The sequence below is a fragment of the Lepisosteus platostomus genome, chromosome 27 (genome assembly GCF_059453375.1).
Source record: "Lepisosteus platostomus isolate fLepPlt1 chromosome 27, fLepPlt1.hap1, whole genome shotgun sequence".
Lineage (NCBI taxonomy): Eukaryota > Metazoa > Chordata > Actinopteri > Semionotiformes > Lepisosteidae > Lepisosteus > Lepisosteus platostomus.
Genome location: NC_142637.1, coordinates 5362418 through 5383671, shown reverse-complemented (window position 1 = coordinate 5383671; position 21254 = coordinate 5362418). Strand labels below are relative to the sequence as shown.

Below are 21254 nucleotides of genomic sequence, written 5' to 3'. Positions count from 1 at the left end.
CAGAAAAAGAAAACAAGAAAATGTTTAATCCGGTTCCAGCTTTAACTTGTACTTTGCTCCTTTGAGCATTCCTCACTCTGGGTAGGTGGGGTTCACTAAACACTCACCCCCAAAAGCCTTCAAATTCTCTCAAGAAATGCCTGTGGATTGAAACGGACCCCCAACACAGGAAAGCAGAAACTGTCCTTTCATTCTTTGTGTGGCTTCCCCATCCTGTCGCTGGAATAAAGTTATTAAACGTAATAATTCCTCCCTGCTTTTCACCAGTCCCAGCCAGCGTTCCAGTTTACATTTTAGCAGACGTGTGCTTGGTACAGTATGTCAACACCCTTATCATCGGTCCGAGGGTTAAATATGGAAACGGGACCTTTCTCTTTTTTTTTTTTGCTCCTTCTTTAAGAAAATGCAGCAACCCCAAATAAGGAGATTGGCTGGAGACTGCAAGTGAATCCAGTCCAAGCTGTTCCTCAGTAAGGCTTTGAAAGAAAGATTTAGTGGGGGGGTGGCTGAGAGAGTAGTGTGTGGGGAGGGGGGGGGGTAGAGGGTTATGACGGGGGGGAATCACTAGGGACTGAGGCTGTCTCCAAAACCTCCAGTCAGGTTTTGTAGGAGTTTAAAGCCGCGGAGGCAGAGCTGGGTCTGAGTCTCGATCACTGGAGTTCTCTCCTTCACTCCTCTCTCCCTCTGACTGGGGCCGGCTGCTTCTGCCTCCTGGCAAAAGACTTGCTCTCTCTTCAGTCTCTGCTCCTCTTCTGACTGAGCCACCTCTGTGAGTCTGCTCCCCGTCCCCCGCGCACAGAGACGCCCCTCGTTTTACTCTGCTGTTTTTCTCTTGCCTTTCTGTATTTCTCCTCGCCGGCGGTAAACCCCACACCCGAAAGCCAAAATGGAGGCCATCAAGAAGAAGATGCAGATGCTGAAGCTGGACAAAGAGAACGCCATCGACCGCGCGGAGCAGGCGGAGTCCGACAAGAAGGCAGCGGAGGACAAGTGCAAGCAGGTGAGGCATGCAGTTGGGATAGGGATAGGAATGGAGATATGGATGGGGATAGGGATCTGTATAAGGATGGGGATACGGATCAGGATTGGGACAGGTCTGAGCATAAGGATTGATATATGGATTACAGGGATTGGGATAGGGATATGGACTGGGATTAGGATAGGGATGGAGATAAAGCCTGGGATGATGATGATGATAGGGATATGGATTGAGACTGGGATAGGGATGTGGATGTGGATGTTGATAAGGAGAGGGAAGGAGTTAGGGAGGAGGATGGAGATATGAATGTGGATAGGTATAGTGGCTGCCTGGAGTATCCAAACATGCCCCAGGAAACTGACACAGAACAGGAATCACAGAAGGGAAACCAGTACCTGTATCACATCCCAGTTCCCTGATAAAAAAAAAGTGCATTCTGTGGTCAAAGCAACTCCGAAGTGTCATGGTTTCATAAGAAAATCATGATCATAAATTAATAGCTAAATATGAAAAGCAGAGGAAAACGTATACATAATAATTAACTTCTACATGGGGAATCCCGTTCTGAGAGAAAAGCTTAGCTCTTCCAATAAATGTCCACAGCAGGAGTGTGTGATAGTGCAGAATGAGTGGGAACATGAGATTCAGTGTTCTAGCTCAAATCAGTTGGCAGGCAGTGTCACCAGAGTGCCAAACATACTTGGAGTTAGGTGCAGTGAACGGAATTGTGTCATAACCTAACCTCTTCCTGGAGATTTTGGTGCTCTGTTTGTGCATGATGTAGACTGCTAAAGAAACCACATCCATATAAGGCCATAGAGCTCTGAAAATGAGAGACACCTGGTGACGTTCTCGAGCTAGCATAGCATATATTAGGCAATATGACTAACTACAGAGTCTTATGATCCAATAATTAGCACTTGGTGAGAAACTATTGCTGTTGCAGCAATTTTAATATGAGTACATACTTTGGAATCCATCTGAAATCTACGATAATCTAGTCTCAAGGCTTAGACTCTCAATAACGAAATACTTCACCTATTTGAATTCCACCATGAAATCTCCTGTCTATACAATGTTATCATAAAATGCCTGTTATGGTGTTCTCTTAGCATTTTTCTGGCCAGCTTTTTTCAGTGGCGTCTCCTTTATTACTTTATAATGCCCAGCTTTCAATAACCTGTCACAGGAAAAGACATAAGCCAACTGAGCACCATATAGTTTCAGTTTCCTGTAGGGTAGATTTAGCCCTGCCTCTTGAATCGGCGTACAGTACATTGTTTGTCTCGCAATGAAAATGATTTTAAGGGAAAAGGAAAGCAGAAATGTATGAAAAACAAAAAAGAAGGATTTAGTTTGGGAGCTCAACAGCGTTAAAGAGACCCGGTGAGGAGTTGTACTGGGTTGTGGTTCTTGCTAGTTTGCTCAGCTGAGCTCAGTTCAGCAGGAAGAGCCCTTTGACCAGTTGAAATGCCCGTGTCGAGAGGGACAGAATGGAGTGAAAGTACAGTAACAGGAGGGGGAAAGCAGTGTGAAAGTTTACAACAGGTTAAAACAGCATCACTAGAACAAGGGTAGCAGACTTCCAACACCTGCAAACACTGCCAAGTGTGTGATTACATGGAAATAGATCAAAGGCACTGAAGCTCTGGGCTCTCCTGGCCTTGTTTCAGACCTAGCCTTGTTTCAGTCTGTCCAAACATTACCTGTAACTATGGAGGAGGAACACCACAATATCTATCACAGTAGTACAATTTTTTTAGTCTTCTGTTTCTGCAGAAGATTCATCAGTATAATCTTATTTATTCCGTTGCCTCTTTCTGCATTTAGCCCATGTACAGGATCTCAGCGAACATGTTTTATTGTAACGCATCGTGTAGGAAAAGGCTGTTTTGATGCATCGACATGGCAATTCAAGTTTTGAACTCTTAGTCATCGGGATCTTGCTTATGGAGCGATATACCACCAACAGCGGGAACAGCAGTATGGATTATGGATGGGACAGATGGTGACCTTTTTGGGATGTGCTGACCTGGGGTCCTATTGGGATAAGAATGCGTAGGATTCTGGGAGCGAAGGGGACGGAGAGCGCAGTTGGCAGCTGGAGAAAGTTGGAGAGGTGGCGGGGAGAGAGGACAGGAGCCCCAGTGGCTGACAGGCATCTCCATCGCCACTCAAACAGGAGCAGCAACTTACTGGCAGCCAATAGTTATGGCGATATTTTTAAACACGGAGAGATAGCCTGCTTGGAAGCCTGGGGATTATCAGGGATGCTTTGGAGAATTAAATGCACAAACTTCGATAACAGATACTTAGCCGCTGTCATCTCTTGGGCATTAATTAGCAACATCCTGAAGGGCTCGAAAACTATAAATATACTCTGTGCTCAACAATCAGGGCTAAAGGCTCAGTTTCAGGCTTAAGTTATCCACCTTCACCGCTTAACTGCAAACACTGACAACTGCAAAAACTGCAGCATATTGAAACAAGACACTTGTTTGAGCCTCTTACGAGACACATGGTTGAGCAACTTGATGAGCCTCTTAACAAAATGGAAGTGTGATCAGGATATCAGACACAGCAGTCCTGAACCTTCCTAAAGGCAGAAGCACCAGGATAAAGTCATCTTTATTATATAATGGCAAACCGTAATGGACATCTTTTAACCCCCCAAAAAAATACAATTGGGAAAATGATTCATTCAATAGGCACTTTAAAATGAATTGTACCACTGAAAAGGGGGAAGACCAGTTATATTTGGTTAGAAGGCATTTCGGTGTTTGGTAAGCAGTAGGGAACGTTGCCAATGGTCAGCACATTTTGAAGTTAAACTGCTCCCAAAATCTTTTGACATCTGTCACTATTAAGATAAGATAGGAAGAATGCTATTCCTTAAAAACAACATTCAGATAATTCAAATAGAGTATATCCATTGATTAATATGGGTTTTAAAAAGGACGAACGGTTTTAAGAGACAGCACCTCTAATTTTGCCCTGTGGGGTATTTGTAGAAGTATGGCTGTAATGGTAGATATATCTGGAGAGGCAGAAAAATAAGTTCTAGAATAACTCTAGAACTCTAGCTCTAGAACTTGACACAGTAGAACTGCACCATGCATTCAATTAGGTTTATATAGGTTTGTTAGCAAAAGCTATTAATTAAGGGTTATACTGTATAACATTTATGATACCAGATTTATTTGATTGTTTTGCCAGGATTAGAGCTCACACACTATAAATCCATGCTCCGTGCTCTTAACTTCCTCAGGTCACACAGGCTAATGAGGGATAATTTTTTCTAATACCTCACAGTCTGCCTGGTGGCTGGCTGTGTTAGAGTGAGCCAGTGCATGAAAGAATTCTGAAGCAAAGAAATAAAACAGCGTAGGGCACTGTCTCGCACTTTCTGCGGGGCTGCACAGTCTCAAAGACACAGATTCCAAAAGTGCGAGTTGCAGACAGCGGAGATGTGTATGTTTTACAGTGCTCGAAAGAAGAAAAGGACCCACTGTTGAAACCGCTGCCTTTTCTGCTTTTACAACATGCTTCTTCCCACCACTTAAAAGACTGTTTTTAATCTGCGTGTGTCGGTACTCATGGTGCCTTGGAGGCAGTGTCATGGAACATTAAAGCCCAGAGAGGGAAACCTGATCTGGGAGACCTTGTGTTGACATCAGGGCAAGATACAGAACATAAAAAACCCTTTTTGTCTTGATTCAGCCCGTTTTGGAATTCCAAGCAAATGATTTCATTCACTGGCTACGGCCAGCATGACTGCTATTGGAATCACCTGTAGCAACACCTAGAAGAGCCATGATTGAGGAAGGTTTATGCTCAGTCTTGTGAAAGGGAAATCAAGCAGTTAAAAACTGCACTACAGGAACAGAGATATGAGGCATTCTGCAATATTTGATACTGATTAGACCATTGACATTCAATTTTTAAACAGCAAGTGCTTATTTTCAAGTTGTGGTTCCCGATAAACAGTTCCAATCACAGCTCGTTGAAACACACCAGTTGGTTTGCAGATTCTTCCATTGAAAGAAAGAAAACTAAGCCTGCTACACCTTCCAGTACAGAAACTCTATGCACCATTTCCAAAATAACACATTTTTTAGCCTGCAATCAAGGCACATTCAATCAGATTTCCCCTTTATTTACACATTGTAACTCCAAGTGGAAATCAAATGCACCAACTTCTCAAAAATAATTCAAAATGAAAACCTAGAAAAGGATGTTGGTTAAGTGCACACACCCCTTTGTAATAGTAATGGTAAATTAGCTCAGGTATAATCAATTCCCTTTCAGCAAGCTAATTAGCCTGTGTCCAATTGCAGTAATTCTGATGGTTTCAGAATAAAATGGGTGTGTAGATTTTCCATAGGCACTGTGTATACTATATATAAACATATTTTACTGTACTGTATATGTACCAATGAAGCATGGCACATAGTGCTACCTCCCAGTGCTGGGGTCCTGGGTTCAATGGGGCTCTATCTGCATGGTTTCTCCTCATATGCATGTGCATTTCTTTCAGCTCTGCTTTCCTCCCATAGTCCAAAAACATACTGGGATGTTAATTGACTTCAGGGAAGATTGGCCGTATGTGTGAGTGTGAACTTGTCTGTGTCTGTCTGCCCAGAGATAGACTGCCCAGGGTGCACTCTGCCTTGTCCATTGCTGACCGATTAAGGCCTCAGCTCCCTCGTGACCCTGAATTGGAAGGAGTACAAAGAAGATGGATGGATGGATGTATTAATTTAGGTTAGGATTTATCATAGGGATTAAATTGCACGTAATGAGTGAAAGTCTGAAACCCTATCAGCTCTTGTTCTTTTTCTGCTGGCACAAGGACACAAGCAAGGACTGATGTTCTCTTTCATGATAGATTAGAACCATGAAGAGGCCCCTTTTCATGAAATATTGTTTGACCACAGAAGCAGCTTTGGGTATTTCCACACTCCCTTTTATCCAAGGGTTTATGTGAAGGGGAAAACAAAGAAAGAAAGCAGCAGAAAATGTGAAATTATAAACCTGTTTGATATCCAGAGAGTGTCGCCTCTCTCATTCTGCCTTGTGTCTGACTGTAGCGATATTATTGCATGATGATATCTGTTCTGTATTGCCCTGGTACCATGTCTGCACACAACAAAACCAGGACATAAAACACAGGTGCTCACTGCAGGCTGTTTCTAACAATACAAAAACATATAAAAGGTCGCAATTGAGTGGAAGATTAGTTTGATCGTTGTGGTTGTGTGCCTACTATTAGGTTACTGTAGGTTACTAGTAGGTTCTAAAAATTCATGAAGGTGCTTCTTTGTGAATTTGTTTTTGCAACACAATATTACCAGGGTGTCCTTTACACTGCTTTCTAGTGACTGGTAGTACATCGGTGAAGTGGTTAGCACTGCTGCCCAGGGTTCAATTCCAGACTTGGGGTGCTGTCTGCTAGGAGTTAGTAGGTGGGTTTGTGTGGCTTTCCTCTGGGGGCTCCGGTTTCCTCCCAAAAACATACTGGTAGGTTAATTGGCTTCCGGAAAAATTGGCCCTAGGTGTGAGTGTGTCTGTCTGTGTCTGCGTGTGTGTGTCCCTACCATGTGCCTGTTGCTTGCTGGGTTAGGCTCCAGCTCAACCGCAACACTGAAGAAGTGGTTAGAAAATGGAAAGATGGATGTTCTAGGTGCCTGGAACAAACTTTCCCGCCTTGCTGTTGAAGATGATACCCTGGCTTCTTTTAACAAGCGGCTGAAAAAAAGATACTTGGATCAATCAATTATTTGCAAACAATAACAGCTTGAAATGCCCAATGGCATCCTCTCTTTTGCAACCTTTATTATCTGCTAATGCTGTGGCTAATGTCAGGTTTTGACAGGAACACTGCTGCCAAACCCTTCTCCATGACTCTTTCATCTCCTCCCCTCTTTCTAGATGGAAGATGAGCTTATGGGACTGCAGAAGAAGCTGAAAAGCACTGAGGATGAGCTGGACAAATACTCTGAAGATCTGAAGGATGCCCAGGAGAAACTGGAGCTGTCGGAGAAGAAGGCCACAGACGTGAGTAAATGGTCTTGGGAGTCAGCCAAGAGCTCCATCCTGGACTACCGAACAACAGGCCCTCCCCACGTCATTCCCCTGTAGAAAACACTTCACAGTAGTTATTCTTCATTTTTCCTATTCTCAACACGTAAATATGGGAAAGTTTGTAACAAAGCCCTGCCTAGGAATGGATTGCAATTCAATTAATTATTCAATGTCCTTTTTAAACTGAATCCTTCACCCCTGAGTCTTTGCCAATTCACATTTCATCTTCTTAGGAATGCAGTCAATTTCTAAAAACTAAAACACAGTACGTGGAACCATTACGTTTACTGTATATTGCAATGGTCAAGTATACTATATGGTTCTGTATAGTTATTCTCATAAAGGGTAGTGTAAACTCCATTCCTTTGACAATTACACTCTTTGAACAAAGAGTATTGTTAACTGGACACATGCCACCTGTGTGTACTGAAATCATATTATGAGACAAGTTAATCAGAAGACATGCCAGACTACTGGAAACAACTGTGAGACGGCTTTGATCAAGAACAGCCTGAATCATGACCTACTTGGCAAAGGGTATTTAACATTCTTTTTCATTCAAGTCTTGAAAGATTAGATTGAGAAGTAAGAGAAACAAAATCTACACACCATACCAGTGCTGTTCCTGTGGGAGCACTCTGAGTCAATCCTAGCCTTGCAGAAATGAATATTCTGTATGTATTACTGTTCCAGTCGGTAAGGCATTATCAAGTATGAGTAACAAAACCTACTAGAATCCGTGTTAAAGGTGTGGCAACATAACACACCAATCCATTGACACACAAACTTAGCATGCAAATCTCACTTTACATGTTACAGTATATACTTTATTTAAAGGAATACAGGCTGATCTGGTGCTAGTGTTACAAGCGTCATTTTGAGAAACAAGTATGGTGAATTCCGCAGAAAATCTTCAACGATTAACTCTTTCACTTACAGTGCACTTCTAAGGTAGGAATTAAGGGGAAAAACAACTGCTTATTCTTGTTTTTCACAGCAACAATATTGTAGTCGTTTATTTCCCTGTGCAGAATAAGGGCAGATATGTGAAACGTTCTCCTCCATCAAGCCAGTTAGCTGGTTCATCTTTCACAAAAATCTGTTAAACTACAGCTTTACTGGATTCTCTTCCAGACTCGTCCTTGATATTATAAGTGTGTTTACATATCATCAGGAAAAGACTGAGGACAATGGCAGCGAGTAGTTGAGGCCAGTCCTAAAGGGCAACCTACAGATTTTTCAACTGATTCAGCTGGTCGACGTTTACCATGACTGCCGAATAAACTTTTTTTTCCAATTTAAATATAAATTAGACCATTTTAATTCTTTGCCTGGATGATGTTTTTTCTGGCCTGGTCTGAGGATTATTTTATATTGTATGCAATACTTTGATTAAGAACCACAGTGCACTGCACAGATGCGTATTTATATACATGTTCTTTAGTTTTACACAACGCTCTTGGGGATCTAGCTCCTGGGCCTGCAAGAATAGGTGGTAAAACCATAAACGAAGGCAGGGGCTGACTCACAGCATTGTACACTGGGCCCTGCGGCTTCTATTTGCACAATGGGGTCGTTCTTTGGTCACAGCGCTTGTAAAATTTAATCCAATGCTCCTGGAACATAAAAAAAAATAAAAATGGTAGCACTGCAGGAGTGTGCTTTGCACATTAGTGCACTGCTTTCACAGCTCTGCTGCTGATAAGCTTACAGTATGGGAGACATCCCTCTGCCTGCCTTGCAGGACCAAAGGAATTCCAAATATGCGACTAATGCAAACAGTAAACCTCATACCCTTGTGCCTAATGAAATCAATGCTTTGCTCTTTTCCGGTGGGCAATACAGAGGGCCAGATTTTTGCAAGCTGTAGCCAAACATTTCCATCGGAAAATTCACAGGGACATATAAATTAAAACCAGTGGACGCTTTGTCTCCTAGCTGGGGAACAGCGTTCTAAGAAAACGAGACTGGGGATTTAGCCCACACTTATTTATTGCATGTCTCAGGTAGCAGACTTTTCAGACAATGCATTCCTCAAAGGCACAAAAATGAAAACATTATGTCTAGATCAGCTTAGTGTATTTCTATAGACTCGGCTTCTGCTCTTTCTATACCATTTTTGCTGGGTTTTCTGAGGAGTCTTTTCTGTGAATGAAATGCCATATTCGGTCTTATCAAATCTAATTTGAGAAAATGCATTGGGTATCTGCTAATGAAACTCTATGTGTTGTAGAGAAACTGGTGATAAAGTAACACTAGCCTCACTCACTGCATTGCAATGTGACCTAGGCTGACCCTGCCTGGGGTTTCCTTGTCTCAATAGAGAGCTGGACATTAGGTGGAACAAAAATCAGGAAGGCTTGGGGTCAAAGGTCAAAGGGCGGTATCTCTCAGCGGACCATTGCAGACAGGAAAATTAGGTGCAATGAAATCCCCAGGTCAGGGTTTTAATTAGAGGTATTTTGTTTAAACAAGTAATTAAAGTTACATTGCACAAGTCTACTTTGTTAACACACAACGGCATAATAGATTCAAGGACTGTTTCTTTAAAAACACATACTAATGCCATAAGCTACCATAGTGCCATTTGTAAAGTTTTTTTCCTGGAGTGTCAGGAAAACTTTTGTCATTTTGTCACATCATTTTGTCTCATCAAGAGCTGAGTGGGTGAGGCATAGAAGGATATTTTTCTCATTGCCAGGCACAATGAAAAATCAACAGACAGATACAATTACTAAAGGAAACTGATACTGCAGCATGATTCTACACAACATAATCCCTTCTCAGCTGCTAAGGAGCAACACAAATGGTGAGAGATTTAAATTGAACGCAATATGTAAATAGACAAGGCACTTTCTCAGCCTCTTAAATAATGCTTAGGTTTGAACTTTTTAAAACCCTTTAATTGATCAACGTAAATAATTGATCAATTCAAATTATATTTTCAATAGGCTCTTTGTAGCCTGATCACCACCTAAAAGCATTTCATCATTCATCCCAGTGCATGGTGAAACAGGAAATAAACATAATATATGTAAACCTACCAAACCACAGATGGAGGAGTCAGCCTAAAGCAAATTAAATTTAAGCCATTTTCATTGTGTTAAGAGAAAGTTCTGCCTTCTCAGTTTAAAAGATAGCAGCAATAGAAAACAGTCGCCAAACCAGAGCAGTGGTTCTGTCTGGACTCTTGACCAGAGGTTTGCTGGTTCAAATCCCAGGTGGGGAGACTGTTGTGGTGCACAGGAGCAAAGTTTTTCTTTACCCAGAGTTCTCCTGCAACTCCAGCTGTAGAGATGAGTGCCTCCCAATATAAGAAAGTATAGTTGATATGTCCTTTATTAGTAGTAATTGTAGTCAAACACACTAATATTAACAATGTCAGTGCTAAATAAGACACTTTCAAGAAGGCAAGTTGAAGAACAGCCAGAAAGATTCTTATATTCAGTTAGAATGACTCATTCTGCTTCAGGTGGAGAGGGGTGATACACATGGCGTGTGCAGGGGAGGACTCCCTGGCTTCTAGCTGAGCTGAATCCTGGTGGGTATTCGATATCGTGCAACCCCACCACGTACTGACGATAGGAGCAAGATAGAATTCCAACTGCTTTCCAGCACCGGCACTAGAGCTGAACTCTTCTGCTAGAATGGGATTGAAATTCTGTGAGCCGAGCGCTGCATCGTGCGAAGAAGCAAATTCACGGCACAAAGCTGGCTTCTTCACCACGGGGGGGAACAATACCCTACAGGTGCCAGAAGGATAAGTGCACTAGTGAAAGAAAAGACTTCCTGAAAACGGGTATTTCCAGCTCCCAGCAGTTGTGATATTCTTTGTCTTAGAGTCTGTTTCAGAGGAAAGTGAAAATAAAAGTTTAAACAACCCCCCCTATAATGTCTTCATCCTTCCTTTGTTACAATTTGGGGGAGAAATGTTTCAAATTCATGAATGTTTAATGTTCATGTTCTAAAATAAAACTTTCTTAAGAGTTGGTCTTTGAACAAAGCACAATGCCAAAACGTTTATATGAAGGTTTTCTGCTGAAGCCTGGCAAGCAATGGCTTTTCGGAAAGCGAGGGAAATTCCTTCTCGGCGATTTCTAGTGTCCTGTGCTGGCCAAGACGTTGACCTGTTGTCCTGCAAATCCTCAGGGAACCCCAGGCCCCCGCAGGAATGTGTCGCTCGCTCGCCGAGGGCCTCAGCATTGGCGCTATTAGTAAGCAGTTAACATTCCACGGGAGGCGTGTGCGTGTGCGTGTGGGTACCAGGAGCCTTCAAACTGAGAGACACTCGACGTCTTTGCCAAACCCAGCGGTGGGAACTCGTCAGAGGTTAAAACTGCCCTAAGTGCCTCTGCATCAAATACCTTACGCCCCTTATGGGTAGCGACGGCCTTTGGCATCTAGTATTACAACACTCACCAATTCATTATATACATGATCTCATTAGTATTGTTGTTGTTGTTGTTGTTGTTGTTATTATTAACTAGACGTACCGTTTGAAAGAATCGAATGAACCGAGGCCCTGTGATCTTTTCAATGTATTATCGAGAACAAAAACGCCACCCCTCCGTGTATCAAAAGTGAACATTTTATCACGGCTGTTAAAAGTTGCTTTTCAAGTTGGCACAATGCGCTTTCTTGTGTTTGAACCCTGTATTTGCGGTTCAGGTTGGAATTTTCGAAACGTGACGTCTGCAACCAGGTGCTTTAATCCATTAGGATGCCGGTTTTATTATGCCCGAATAAAGACTACAAAAAAGAGGCAGTTTTCATTATGAACCTACACCCCTGAGGAAATCCATCAGCCAGTCACGCCCCGCCCACCCCTGAAAACCGTGACCTCATCCGAAAAGAAAAGTTCTTCCCGGGATTGGAGGATTTAGCCTCAACTTTTCTTGAGCAATCCTGCTTTTTTCCCTTTTCTAAACTGGAAGGATAGCCTCTCTAACGCCTTAATATTGCCCTCCACAGCGTAAATGACACAGGGGAAGCGGCGCTTTGCTTAGAAACTATTTATCGGCTACAGAGGCAACACTTCTGTTTTTTTTTCCAATTGGGAGAAAGCTTTATTACTGTTTGCACTTCAACGTAGACTTAGCGATTTTTTTTGCACCATTCAGACTTATTTTTTAATTCAGTAACTGTATATACTATTTAACTTTTTATATTCGGTTCACTTCGTCTGAACGTTTTTTTTTTGTACGAGATTGATTTTTTTAACATAAGCAGCATATATATATAATACAGAGAGAGATTTTTGGTTCACCTCTTGCGGTAATGGCAGGCTTGAATTCTCTGGATGCTGTTAAAAGAAAAATCCAGACTTTGCAACTGCAAGCGGACGATGCGGAAGACCGAGCCCAGATCCTGCAGAGGGAGCTGGACAGTGAGAGAGAACTTCGGGAGAAAGTGAGAAATTCATCATAACTGTTGTAACTTTTGGTTTCTTGTGCCAATGATTAGTTTTTGTGTTTTGTGTTTGTTTTTCCCCCCCGCAGTTTTCGTTCCTGTTTCCCCCCTATAGGCGGTGGCGCTCGTTATTATTCTGAAAAAAATGAGTTAAAATGCAATTGCAAAAAGCCACGTAAATTCATTGATAGGACCGGCTGCAGCCTACAATACAAGGCGTTGGTTCTGGAATCGAAGAAGGCTGGCGAAATTAATTGCGGGTCCTAAAGCCTGCAGTTAGCTTACGTGTCCATTTTTATGCGCTTTGCAGAGCCCCGGTGCCCGTGTCCTGCAAACTTCTTTTTAGTTCTCGGATTGGGAGGCAGCGCCCTTGCTTATTTTCCCAATTAAAACGAGGTTTAAAATACGAATTAGCGCTTTAACTCTCATAGCGCTTTGCGGGTGTTTGCAGAAAAGGGTGGACCCTCAATATCCGACGGGGCCGTTTTCGCGAGTAACCCGAAACAATGAGCACGACATTGGCCCATCTGGTGCTGATTCAAAGTTGTTGTTTTTTTTTTAACTTCTACCCATCGTTACTTCTAATAATCGTCAATATTGAACTGTCTGCTTAGTTTGAACGCGTTTGAATACGGTTTACCGGCACAGATGTAAAATACATTTTATTCGCACCTTTATTTAGTTCGGTTGACTAACTAAAGATAGTAACATTTTATTTCGAAGATGTCTTTAATGCCACCAGGACTAAGGTGAAGTAGATTTCTCTTCAGCAGGACAACATGGTAAAATAAGGGTCGTGTTGTCCATCTTCAGACAGTAATTTGGGGCACGCCTGTAGCAGAATAAGAGTTACTTTAGTTGCCTGACTCCCTGGTGGTAAGATCATAACACTACGTGTGCACGGCACAAAAAATGTTGTTTTATTCCATGTTTCCACTTGATAATTTTCGGAACAGATGGTTAAGTGGGCTCTTGGATGCCTTTCTCTGTGATTTCCTCGTTTTTCATACATCCTGTCAAAAAAGACACTTGGCTGGCTTCTAGGCTTTTTGTTTTATTTTCGTCATTACTGAAGTGTTTTGGGGGTTCCCCTGGGATGGGTTCGCGAGCCTCAGATTAGGGGTTACCCTGATGGAATCGAGTAGGTTTCCAGGGTGGCGCTGGGGGATTCCATTAGCTGAGCTGCGGAATGTGGGAGGAAAGGTGCTGAAGTTTTGGCAGCGTCTGTTGGAGCTGGTCTGGGGTCCTTTGCTTTGTGCGTGGTGACGTATCTCCTCGGAGCCACGCCTAGAATAGGGACCCAACGTTATTCGTGAGGAGGAAACTGGGGGTTAACGGTGTCGATGCTCAGAGAGTCCAAAGACCAGGGGGCTTCGATTATATTCTGCGGGTTTCGTGGGTCGCCAGTAAATCAACGATTTTTAATTTGAAAATAAAAGAAACAATAATGTACAAATCATTTGCAATCAAACTGCGGAGATCTGTCAGCCCCCATTGAGCAGAAGTCTCCTGATTTAGCTCAATTAATTAATTCCTCGATACGTTATAGCTCCCCCATCTTCCTACAAGACCACTCAGGTCTCCCCAGTGCTTGAGGCTGTGTGGACATCCAATAGAGTCTCATTCAGGCATCTTCTTCATTTCTAATTGGGAGCCCCTGCTTCAGTCTAGCTGTTCCACATTTCAAATCCCGCTGTTTCTTTTCATGATTTGTGTTGCTAATGGATATTCTTCTGGAAACAAGGGAAGAAAATTCCCATTCCGGGCAAGAGGTTTTGCCAGGGACAAATGAGTCAGGAGTGGTTAAGATAGGAAGTGCAGCAAATAAAAGAGCAGTCGACATAATGCTTTCTAACGAGCAAATGGGTGGCTTAGGCTTCAGAGAGCTTTCTTCTAGTTGTCTTTGACTTTTAAGGTAATGTGTTCGCCCTGCTGTGTATTCTGATGCACAATCATGTGTCATTTCCTGTAAGAGAATTGTGTAGCAGCTGTGTGTCTCACGAATGAATCATATGGCTCTAACAAGAATGGTTTTGCCCTGTCCTCTATTGCAGAAGTGAAAAAGATGTTACCCGCCACTGCTCAGTGTTGCTTGGAAACTGAGGTGTAAACTTTAATTTAGAGATTAAAACCCTGCTGGTCTCCAAGCCCCATCTCCTACAAAGAGATTAGGTGTTGGAAGTCATCTTCAAAGTCATAACGTGCATTTTTAAGTAAAGCATCTCTCACTCAAGTTTCAAATTCAAAGAGATTTATTGGCCTGAATGATGAAATAAAATGTTGCCAAAGCAATAGCAATTTGTAAAGAGTTACATGCTTTGTAAATAATACACTGGTCTTCATGTTCAAAAGGAGTTTCTTGTTAATGACGGGAAAGCAAATCTTTTGATTTTAATTGTCCTGTTGTTTTGGGGTCTGCTTACAGAGGGAGTGGCTGCTGTAAGCTTCCAGTGCAGTGACTTCCTTGCCTGATCACTCTCAGGAACTGAGCTGAGATTCTTTACTGCCCAGTTTCCTGTCCTCCCAGTTGAAAAACCAGATAACCAGACAGATAAGCAAATGACTCACAGGCCAGAGCTTGAATTGGGCTCCTCTGACCCATCCAGGTCTTAAGGCTGGTCGCAAATCAACTCTTGCTAGGTCTGGCCTGCAGCTTGTTACGTGAGATTGTGAAGCTGCCGTGACAGTAGTTCTATAAATGATTGGGAGTGGAATGGATCCGTTTCTGTGTGGTCTTCATCAGATTGCTAAAATTGAAAGCTAAACCCAAACTACTGGTAGTTTTTAATTCCTTCTCTAATTCAATGGACCCTCCTCTATTAAACTCTATTAAACATCCAACCAGAAATTTTCAGTTACCACATTGTCCAAAACAGGGTTTTGGAGAAGAGAAACCCATTCCAGCAGGCCAGGGAAGCAAATAAGGATAAACTCTGGACAGGATGCCAGTCCATTGCAGCCTTATCTATAAAATATAACTGACAGCATTGAGCTGAATGGTTTCACTAATGGATGAGCTCTGAGGTATGCAATCAATAGATTCCAGATGCATGCTTCTGATACCAAGCTGGCTATGTTTTTGTGTCAGAGCAGACAAAGTGGGGAAGTAGGACTCTTAGTTGCCCTACAGGGCAGAGGGTGAATGACCTTTATCCCAGGAATCTTGGTGTTTATGTTATTGTTGCTCATGAGCTGCGAGAAGCTTCTGAGATCCTAGCTGTACATGGAGGCTGACTCTTGTGTCACTTTTAGGGGGTGTTTTATGCAGCCCATACTGAATGTTTTTCCAGCATAAGAATTGATGGCAGGGCTTGGAATGTCCTCCCTTCCTGATCCGATGGTGTGTTTAAGTTGGAATGGTTCTATGGGAACATGGCAGAGTTCCAGATTTAGCTTATACTGCTTCAGGGTGTGAAAGTCAGTGCTCAACTGCTCTCTGCTTGAGTAACACAAACAAGAGGACCGCAGTCTGGAGGGAGAGGGCTGGAGGAATGGAGTGCTTCCTGTGTGCAAGGACAGCAACCATGATGACAATTTGTCCAACTGATGTTGGTAAAACCCATCTGTCGAGTCTTCTGTTCCATCGCTTGCCTTTCATTTAAATCTTTTTTTTTCCGCTTGATGTATTTTCAGAACCAGATTTGCTACAACTGAATCTTTAAAAAGACAAACCCAAGCCTAGCAAGCATAAAACAGTGGAAAACGTAAATGCTATCAGTATTACCTCTGGATAATTTTCCCCTTGACTTTGCTGTTGAATTAGGTGTGTGTCGTGTGAGCTGCATAACACTCCAGCTACTCCTAGTGAGGAAACAAGGTGCACCTAGTTTCAAAGATCGTGAAACTGAAAGTCTTTACTTATGACAAAGATGCAGTAAACATCTGATGCATTTGTTTAGAAAAAGTTTATAACTCTCAAATGTGGTTTTACTATGGTTTCCCGCTGTGCCCTGAATGAGCAGGGGGAGGAGGCTGATGGGAATCGAAGCAGAACAGCACCTGTGTTTGATGGAGCTGGGGATAGATACAATACCCATGAAAACTAATAATGGCCAAACTGCTTTTAAAAAAATAAGTAAAGTATCTATTTTGCTGTGCGTTCACACTAAAAATGAACGCTACTACTGAAACTACTCTTTCAGTGAGTTTAATTAACACAAGCCTACAATAGTACTTTAAGTCACCTCTGGGTACTTTATTTTACCTATATTGCAGATAATGTAAATATAACTCTGAAAATGTAGCCTGACCAGTGAGTTGCCTCTCTGCCTTCTTAGTTGTCAATCCAGAGTCACTCAATGAATTCTTTAGATCTCCAATCTCATAGGCAGAATTGATTTCAGTAGCATATGTGCTAATGGACTGAGAATTTTAAAATAATAAAATGCAAGAAGTAGTTTAACAGTTACACTCATACAGTATGTCCCTTTTCTATACTTGCTTGTTAACTGCTTTGCATGTAATCTTTAAACATGATGTAGTTACACAGTACATAACTCCATTATACATAATGTATGAAGTATAACTCTTCCAGATGTGATACTTGGGAAAATTAAACCTTCTGCAATGAAAGCAGGACTATTTAGTGATGCAAGGGACAGTGTGCAATACATTACTTTTTGGCTGCACTACTTTTATTTTTCAATTCTAATATTGTTGCAAGTTTGATTAACTTCCTGCTCCACATTGCCTTATCTTTCTACCATGTCCTGTCACATTGGTTACAAACACCCAGAGCAAAGGAACTGGGGAAGAGGGACTCCTCTTCTGGAAAAGAGTTCAGAGAATACTGGACACTGCAGAAACTGGAGGAGATTTACATAATAGGGGCCCCTAGAAAGATATTCAGCTGATTAGATCCCAGTAGACTTTATAGTACACTGCCAATTCACACTTCATTTTTTAACATTAAACTCTGTGCCTATTCCCCTGAATAATAGTGCAATCTCCAGAAAAGAGCAGAGCTCACTCTATAACTCTTACGGTGGCAGTTGTGCGCCCATCTGTAAAAAAGAAAGCTGAAACTCCTAGACAGACTTTGATGAAACGTTTGTGGGGGTTTACTGAATTTGACAAATTTCAGCAGGGTAAGTGGAATTCTGCTTCGCTTTTGGCACTGCTGTGGACAAAACCAGTCTTCAGCTTCATTAGATTGCAACAGGCATGTAGCAGAATGAACACCTAAGAGTTTTACTTGCAGGGCTAAGGTGCTTCAGGACTTAGGAGAGAACTGCTGGTTTAGCCCAGGCAGCTGAAGTCCTGGAGCTATGATCCAAAACAATGCTGAAACTCTGAATTTATGATCCAGTATAATTTTTTTGCATTCATTTGTTTCCCTTTGTTGATACGCTGAAGTGACATTGGTCTAGTTCATACTTTTCACCACTGTGAAAAGATGTGATGAACATCTGTCTCCTGAATCTTCAAGTATCAGTGGTTTGCAGCATAGTCGGTGAACACCAAGTGCCTGTAAAAGAGAGGTGTTTTATTTTTTAATTTTGTGGGTATGTGTGGAGTTTGAGCATTTCAAAACCCTCATATAAGTCAATAGAGATTTGCCACTTGCTTTGTAAAAAGCTTGAGTTGCTCTTTTTTTCCATAAAGCAAAATCTGATTGTTGAAACAGAACCCAGTCTTTGTATTTATTGTTGTAATTTGCAAAGTGTCTATTCTGTGAAGGTGTTTGTTCTCCTTTGTGGTGGAATCTTAAAGGCAAGTTGTTAAGCCTATCTAGGAGCTCGGCTTTCTCTTCACAAGGCTGAGTAAAAATGCTCTAGACTAGCCCTGGACTTTTTTCACACACACTGAGCCTTTTAAAAACATCAAGCCTGGGGTCTGTTCTCAATGTAATACTTCTGCTGCCTTGAAAGTGAATCATTTCCCCTGTAGCTCTGTGCTTTAAGGAACAGGTAACTAAACAAAATGAAGCCATGCAATTCACAAAGCCGTTGGGGAAAATTACTCGGGAATAAAATTCCCAAATTTAAAAAGTTAAAACTTTGTCTGTGGAAAAAGGATGATTTAGGGAGGCAGTGGTATTGCTCCCAGTTGTTAGTGTGTCTTTCTTTTCCTGATTTCCCTGTGCAAGCAGATGGTTTCGTTTAGATCTTACATCTTCCTGACATTCTACCACAAACATTCTCCCTGAGCCTGTTTTACCTTATAAGGCGCGTGGCCCAGCCAGCTGTGGATCGGAGGAAGGGGGCGTGGCCAGGAGCAGAATTCTGACCCTGAACTGAGAGCGGGAGGGAGGATGTGGGCGTGGGGGGACATCCTGCCACTCTTCCTATTTTATTCCCCCCCCCCCACCTTTTTTTTTGCTCCGCTTGAGAGACGGTCACCATACTATGTGACCTAGCCTTTTCAGTTTCTTTTTTTTTTTGCAACTCATCTTGGAAGTCTCCTTTGGAGTTCGTGGAGGGAAAACTGCCTGCAAAGCATTTTTCTCATGACATTTGTACTTCATGCGCATTGTTTTTTTTTTTTCTTCCATGGCCTCCCTAGTTTGGGGCACCGTAGAGTGTGCCCTGCTGCTCAACAGCGCCCCCATCAGGCCCTTTGGGTTCTTCTTGCGTTAATAGGTGCAGATCTCGTACCCTAGCCCAGGCTGTGTTTGTTTTTCAGCAGCCGGGGTTCTCTAGAAGTTTTTCTCTCAGCTCCTCTCTTGTTAGGGAAGGAGGAGACGGATGTTCTTGCTATCTCTAATGTTGGCCCCAGACGTAAAAGAAACACAGCCTTCAAGCTCAACAGGCAGACCAGGTCTTTGTGTTTGTTTAGATTTTATAACTGTGCTTTGCCCTGGCTTTGTTGGTCTTATGCTCTTAGCACACAAAGCAAATATACTCTGTGACACTTTTTTGTTTTGATGATCACTTATTACACAAGGTGATCTGCATCTTTTAAGGAAGCTGGCACAAGGAGTAGGCCCAGCACCTGCGCTATCATCACTTTATCCTTAGTGGATTGTGATGAGCCAGAGCCTAATGCAAGGTGGGAACAGAGCCTGGCTGGGACAGCAGTCTATCAGAGGGCTTTGTAAAACACACACAGTTCCAGCATGCACACTACTGGCACACACACAGGGGCAAACTTGAGAGGCCAGTAAACCTCATGATTGTCATTGGACTGTGAGAGGAAACGGACCACTCAGAGAAAAGCCGCATAGACATGATGGGACCATGCAAACTCCACACAGCAGGTGCCCCAGTTTGAAACCTAACTCAAGACCAGTGAGGCAGCAGTGCTGACCCTCATGCTACTGTGCAGAAGCTATGTATTTGTTTTCCATTTCCATTTGTTTTTAATAGTCCTACAATGGAGTGCTGAGAACCTTACAACCATTCTGAATTACCACAATGGATATCAGTCAGGCTATTTCACTTAATGGTCCAGATGACTTTCTCTGTGAGATACTGGAATGCACTTTGTTTGTTCCACAGGAAATAGTCTGGGTGGAAACAGGATCCAAACATGATAAAGTGCTTTAAAACTCACTCACCTTTTCAGTCCCGTTGAAATTTTCAGTATTTTGTTTGTGGTTTTTACAGTTAATGAAGCTATTATGATAATTGAAGCATAATTGTACCACATAAGCACATACCAGACAAGTATAAATATCAAGGCATTCTTGCACATGCCTTATCTTCTTTCCTCAGAGTTTCAGAATTTCAGGCCCTGTTATTTGGATACTTTGCTCTCTGTTCTAAGTCTTATATTATCTCAAGTCCTCAGTAGAGGCCCGGGTTAGTCAATCTTTTTAATATCTTGCAACAGCAAGAATCGATTTGGCTGACTAGATTTGCAACTTACAAAAATTCTCCATATGTAGGTGTTTCTTATCATAAAATGAATCCGTATGTTTAACCCAACAGGCCATCTTAAACAGTGCTGCCAAGATGTGGTATGAAAGGGTTTAAACATTTCAGGCACTTTTTCCCCCCCGTTAGCACTGTTGAAGTGTAATAGAGGCATTCAAAGAAATATGTAACAAGGACTGCCTAAAATCAGCAGGCCAATCTTGAGTCGAAGCTCAGGCTTTGTGGGCAGAAGAAGTATTTGCCAGACTGGAATATTCCGCCTGTGAGGGAATGGAAGACAGTAAATCACCAAAGTCCTGTTTTCCTTTTCACTGAGTAAATTCCTCCTTTTTGGGGGCACTAAAATTAATGCCTTGAAGCTGGAGCTGCAGACTAAGGCTTTGCGCAAGTTTTTCTTCACATTCTCCTAGCTGGACGCCTGTCTGCGTGACTGATTGTAGAGGGGGAGAAAAGACTGGGTTTATAATACAGGTCATTATGGAAAGATGTAGCAGTTCCAGGTTTTGTTGTGTCTTACAAGCATGACAGTGGAGTAAGTGTAATTTGTACAGCTTGAAATATTATCCCACTCACTCTTCCCTGGTGCTCTCACACAGGTTTTTGTTTCTTTTGAGAATAATACTTGACTCAGATTGTATTTTGACATCACTGTCCGCATTCTTGCGCTATAAACTGCCTGTGGGCCCAAGACACTGTTTCTTTAGGGAGAGTGAATGTTATGTTCCTTTGTCCCCTCATTTAACTTTTACCCATTTTAAAGAGCGACATACTGATACCACGGACTGCAAAATCCCCTACAAAATAAAATGGAACCTTTGTGTATGTAGTTTCCAGTCTTGTATTTTTTTTCTTTATTTAACACCTCAGATATTAGTTGGCTCAGTTAAATGGGGAACATTATAAATCCTTCCAGTGTTTAGTACTTGGCGATAAACTGATCATTTTCCTCTGGAGGGCTGTGGATC

The 21254-nt window shown here is 42.2% G+C and overlaps 1 protein-coding gene across 4 annotated transcripts in view; it reads left to right on the top strand.

The window, feature by feature from the left end:
- The first annotated feature begins 557 nt into the window (after window positions 1–557).
- Window positions 558–21254, top strand: part of tpm4a (tropomyosin 4a) — a 29931-nt gene continuing 9234 nt past the window's right edge. The window contains exons 1-2 of one of the 4 annotated variants that reach the window (XM_088622264.1): window positions 558–1000; window positions 6911–7036. In XM_088622264.1, coding sequence (XP_088478390.1) covers window positions 887–1000; window positions 6911–7036 — 240 coding nt within the window. In that variant the 5' untranslated portion in view covers window positions 558–886. Of the gene's footprint in view, window positions 1001–6910; window positions 7037–11974; window positions 12473–21254 lie in introns of those variants that run through there. The other 3 variants (XM_088622263.1, XM_088622266.1, XM_088622265.1) reach the window with 3 other exon arrangements.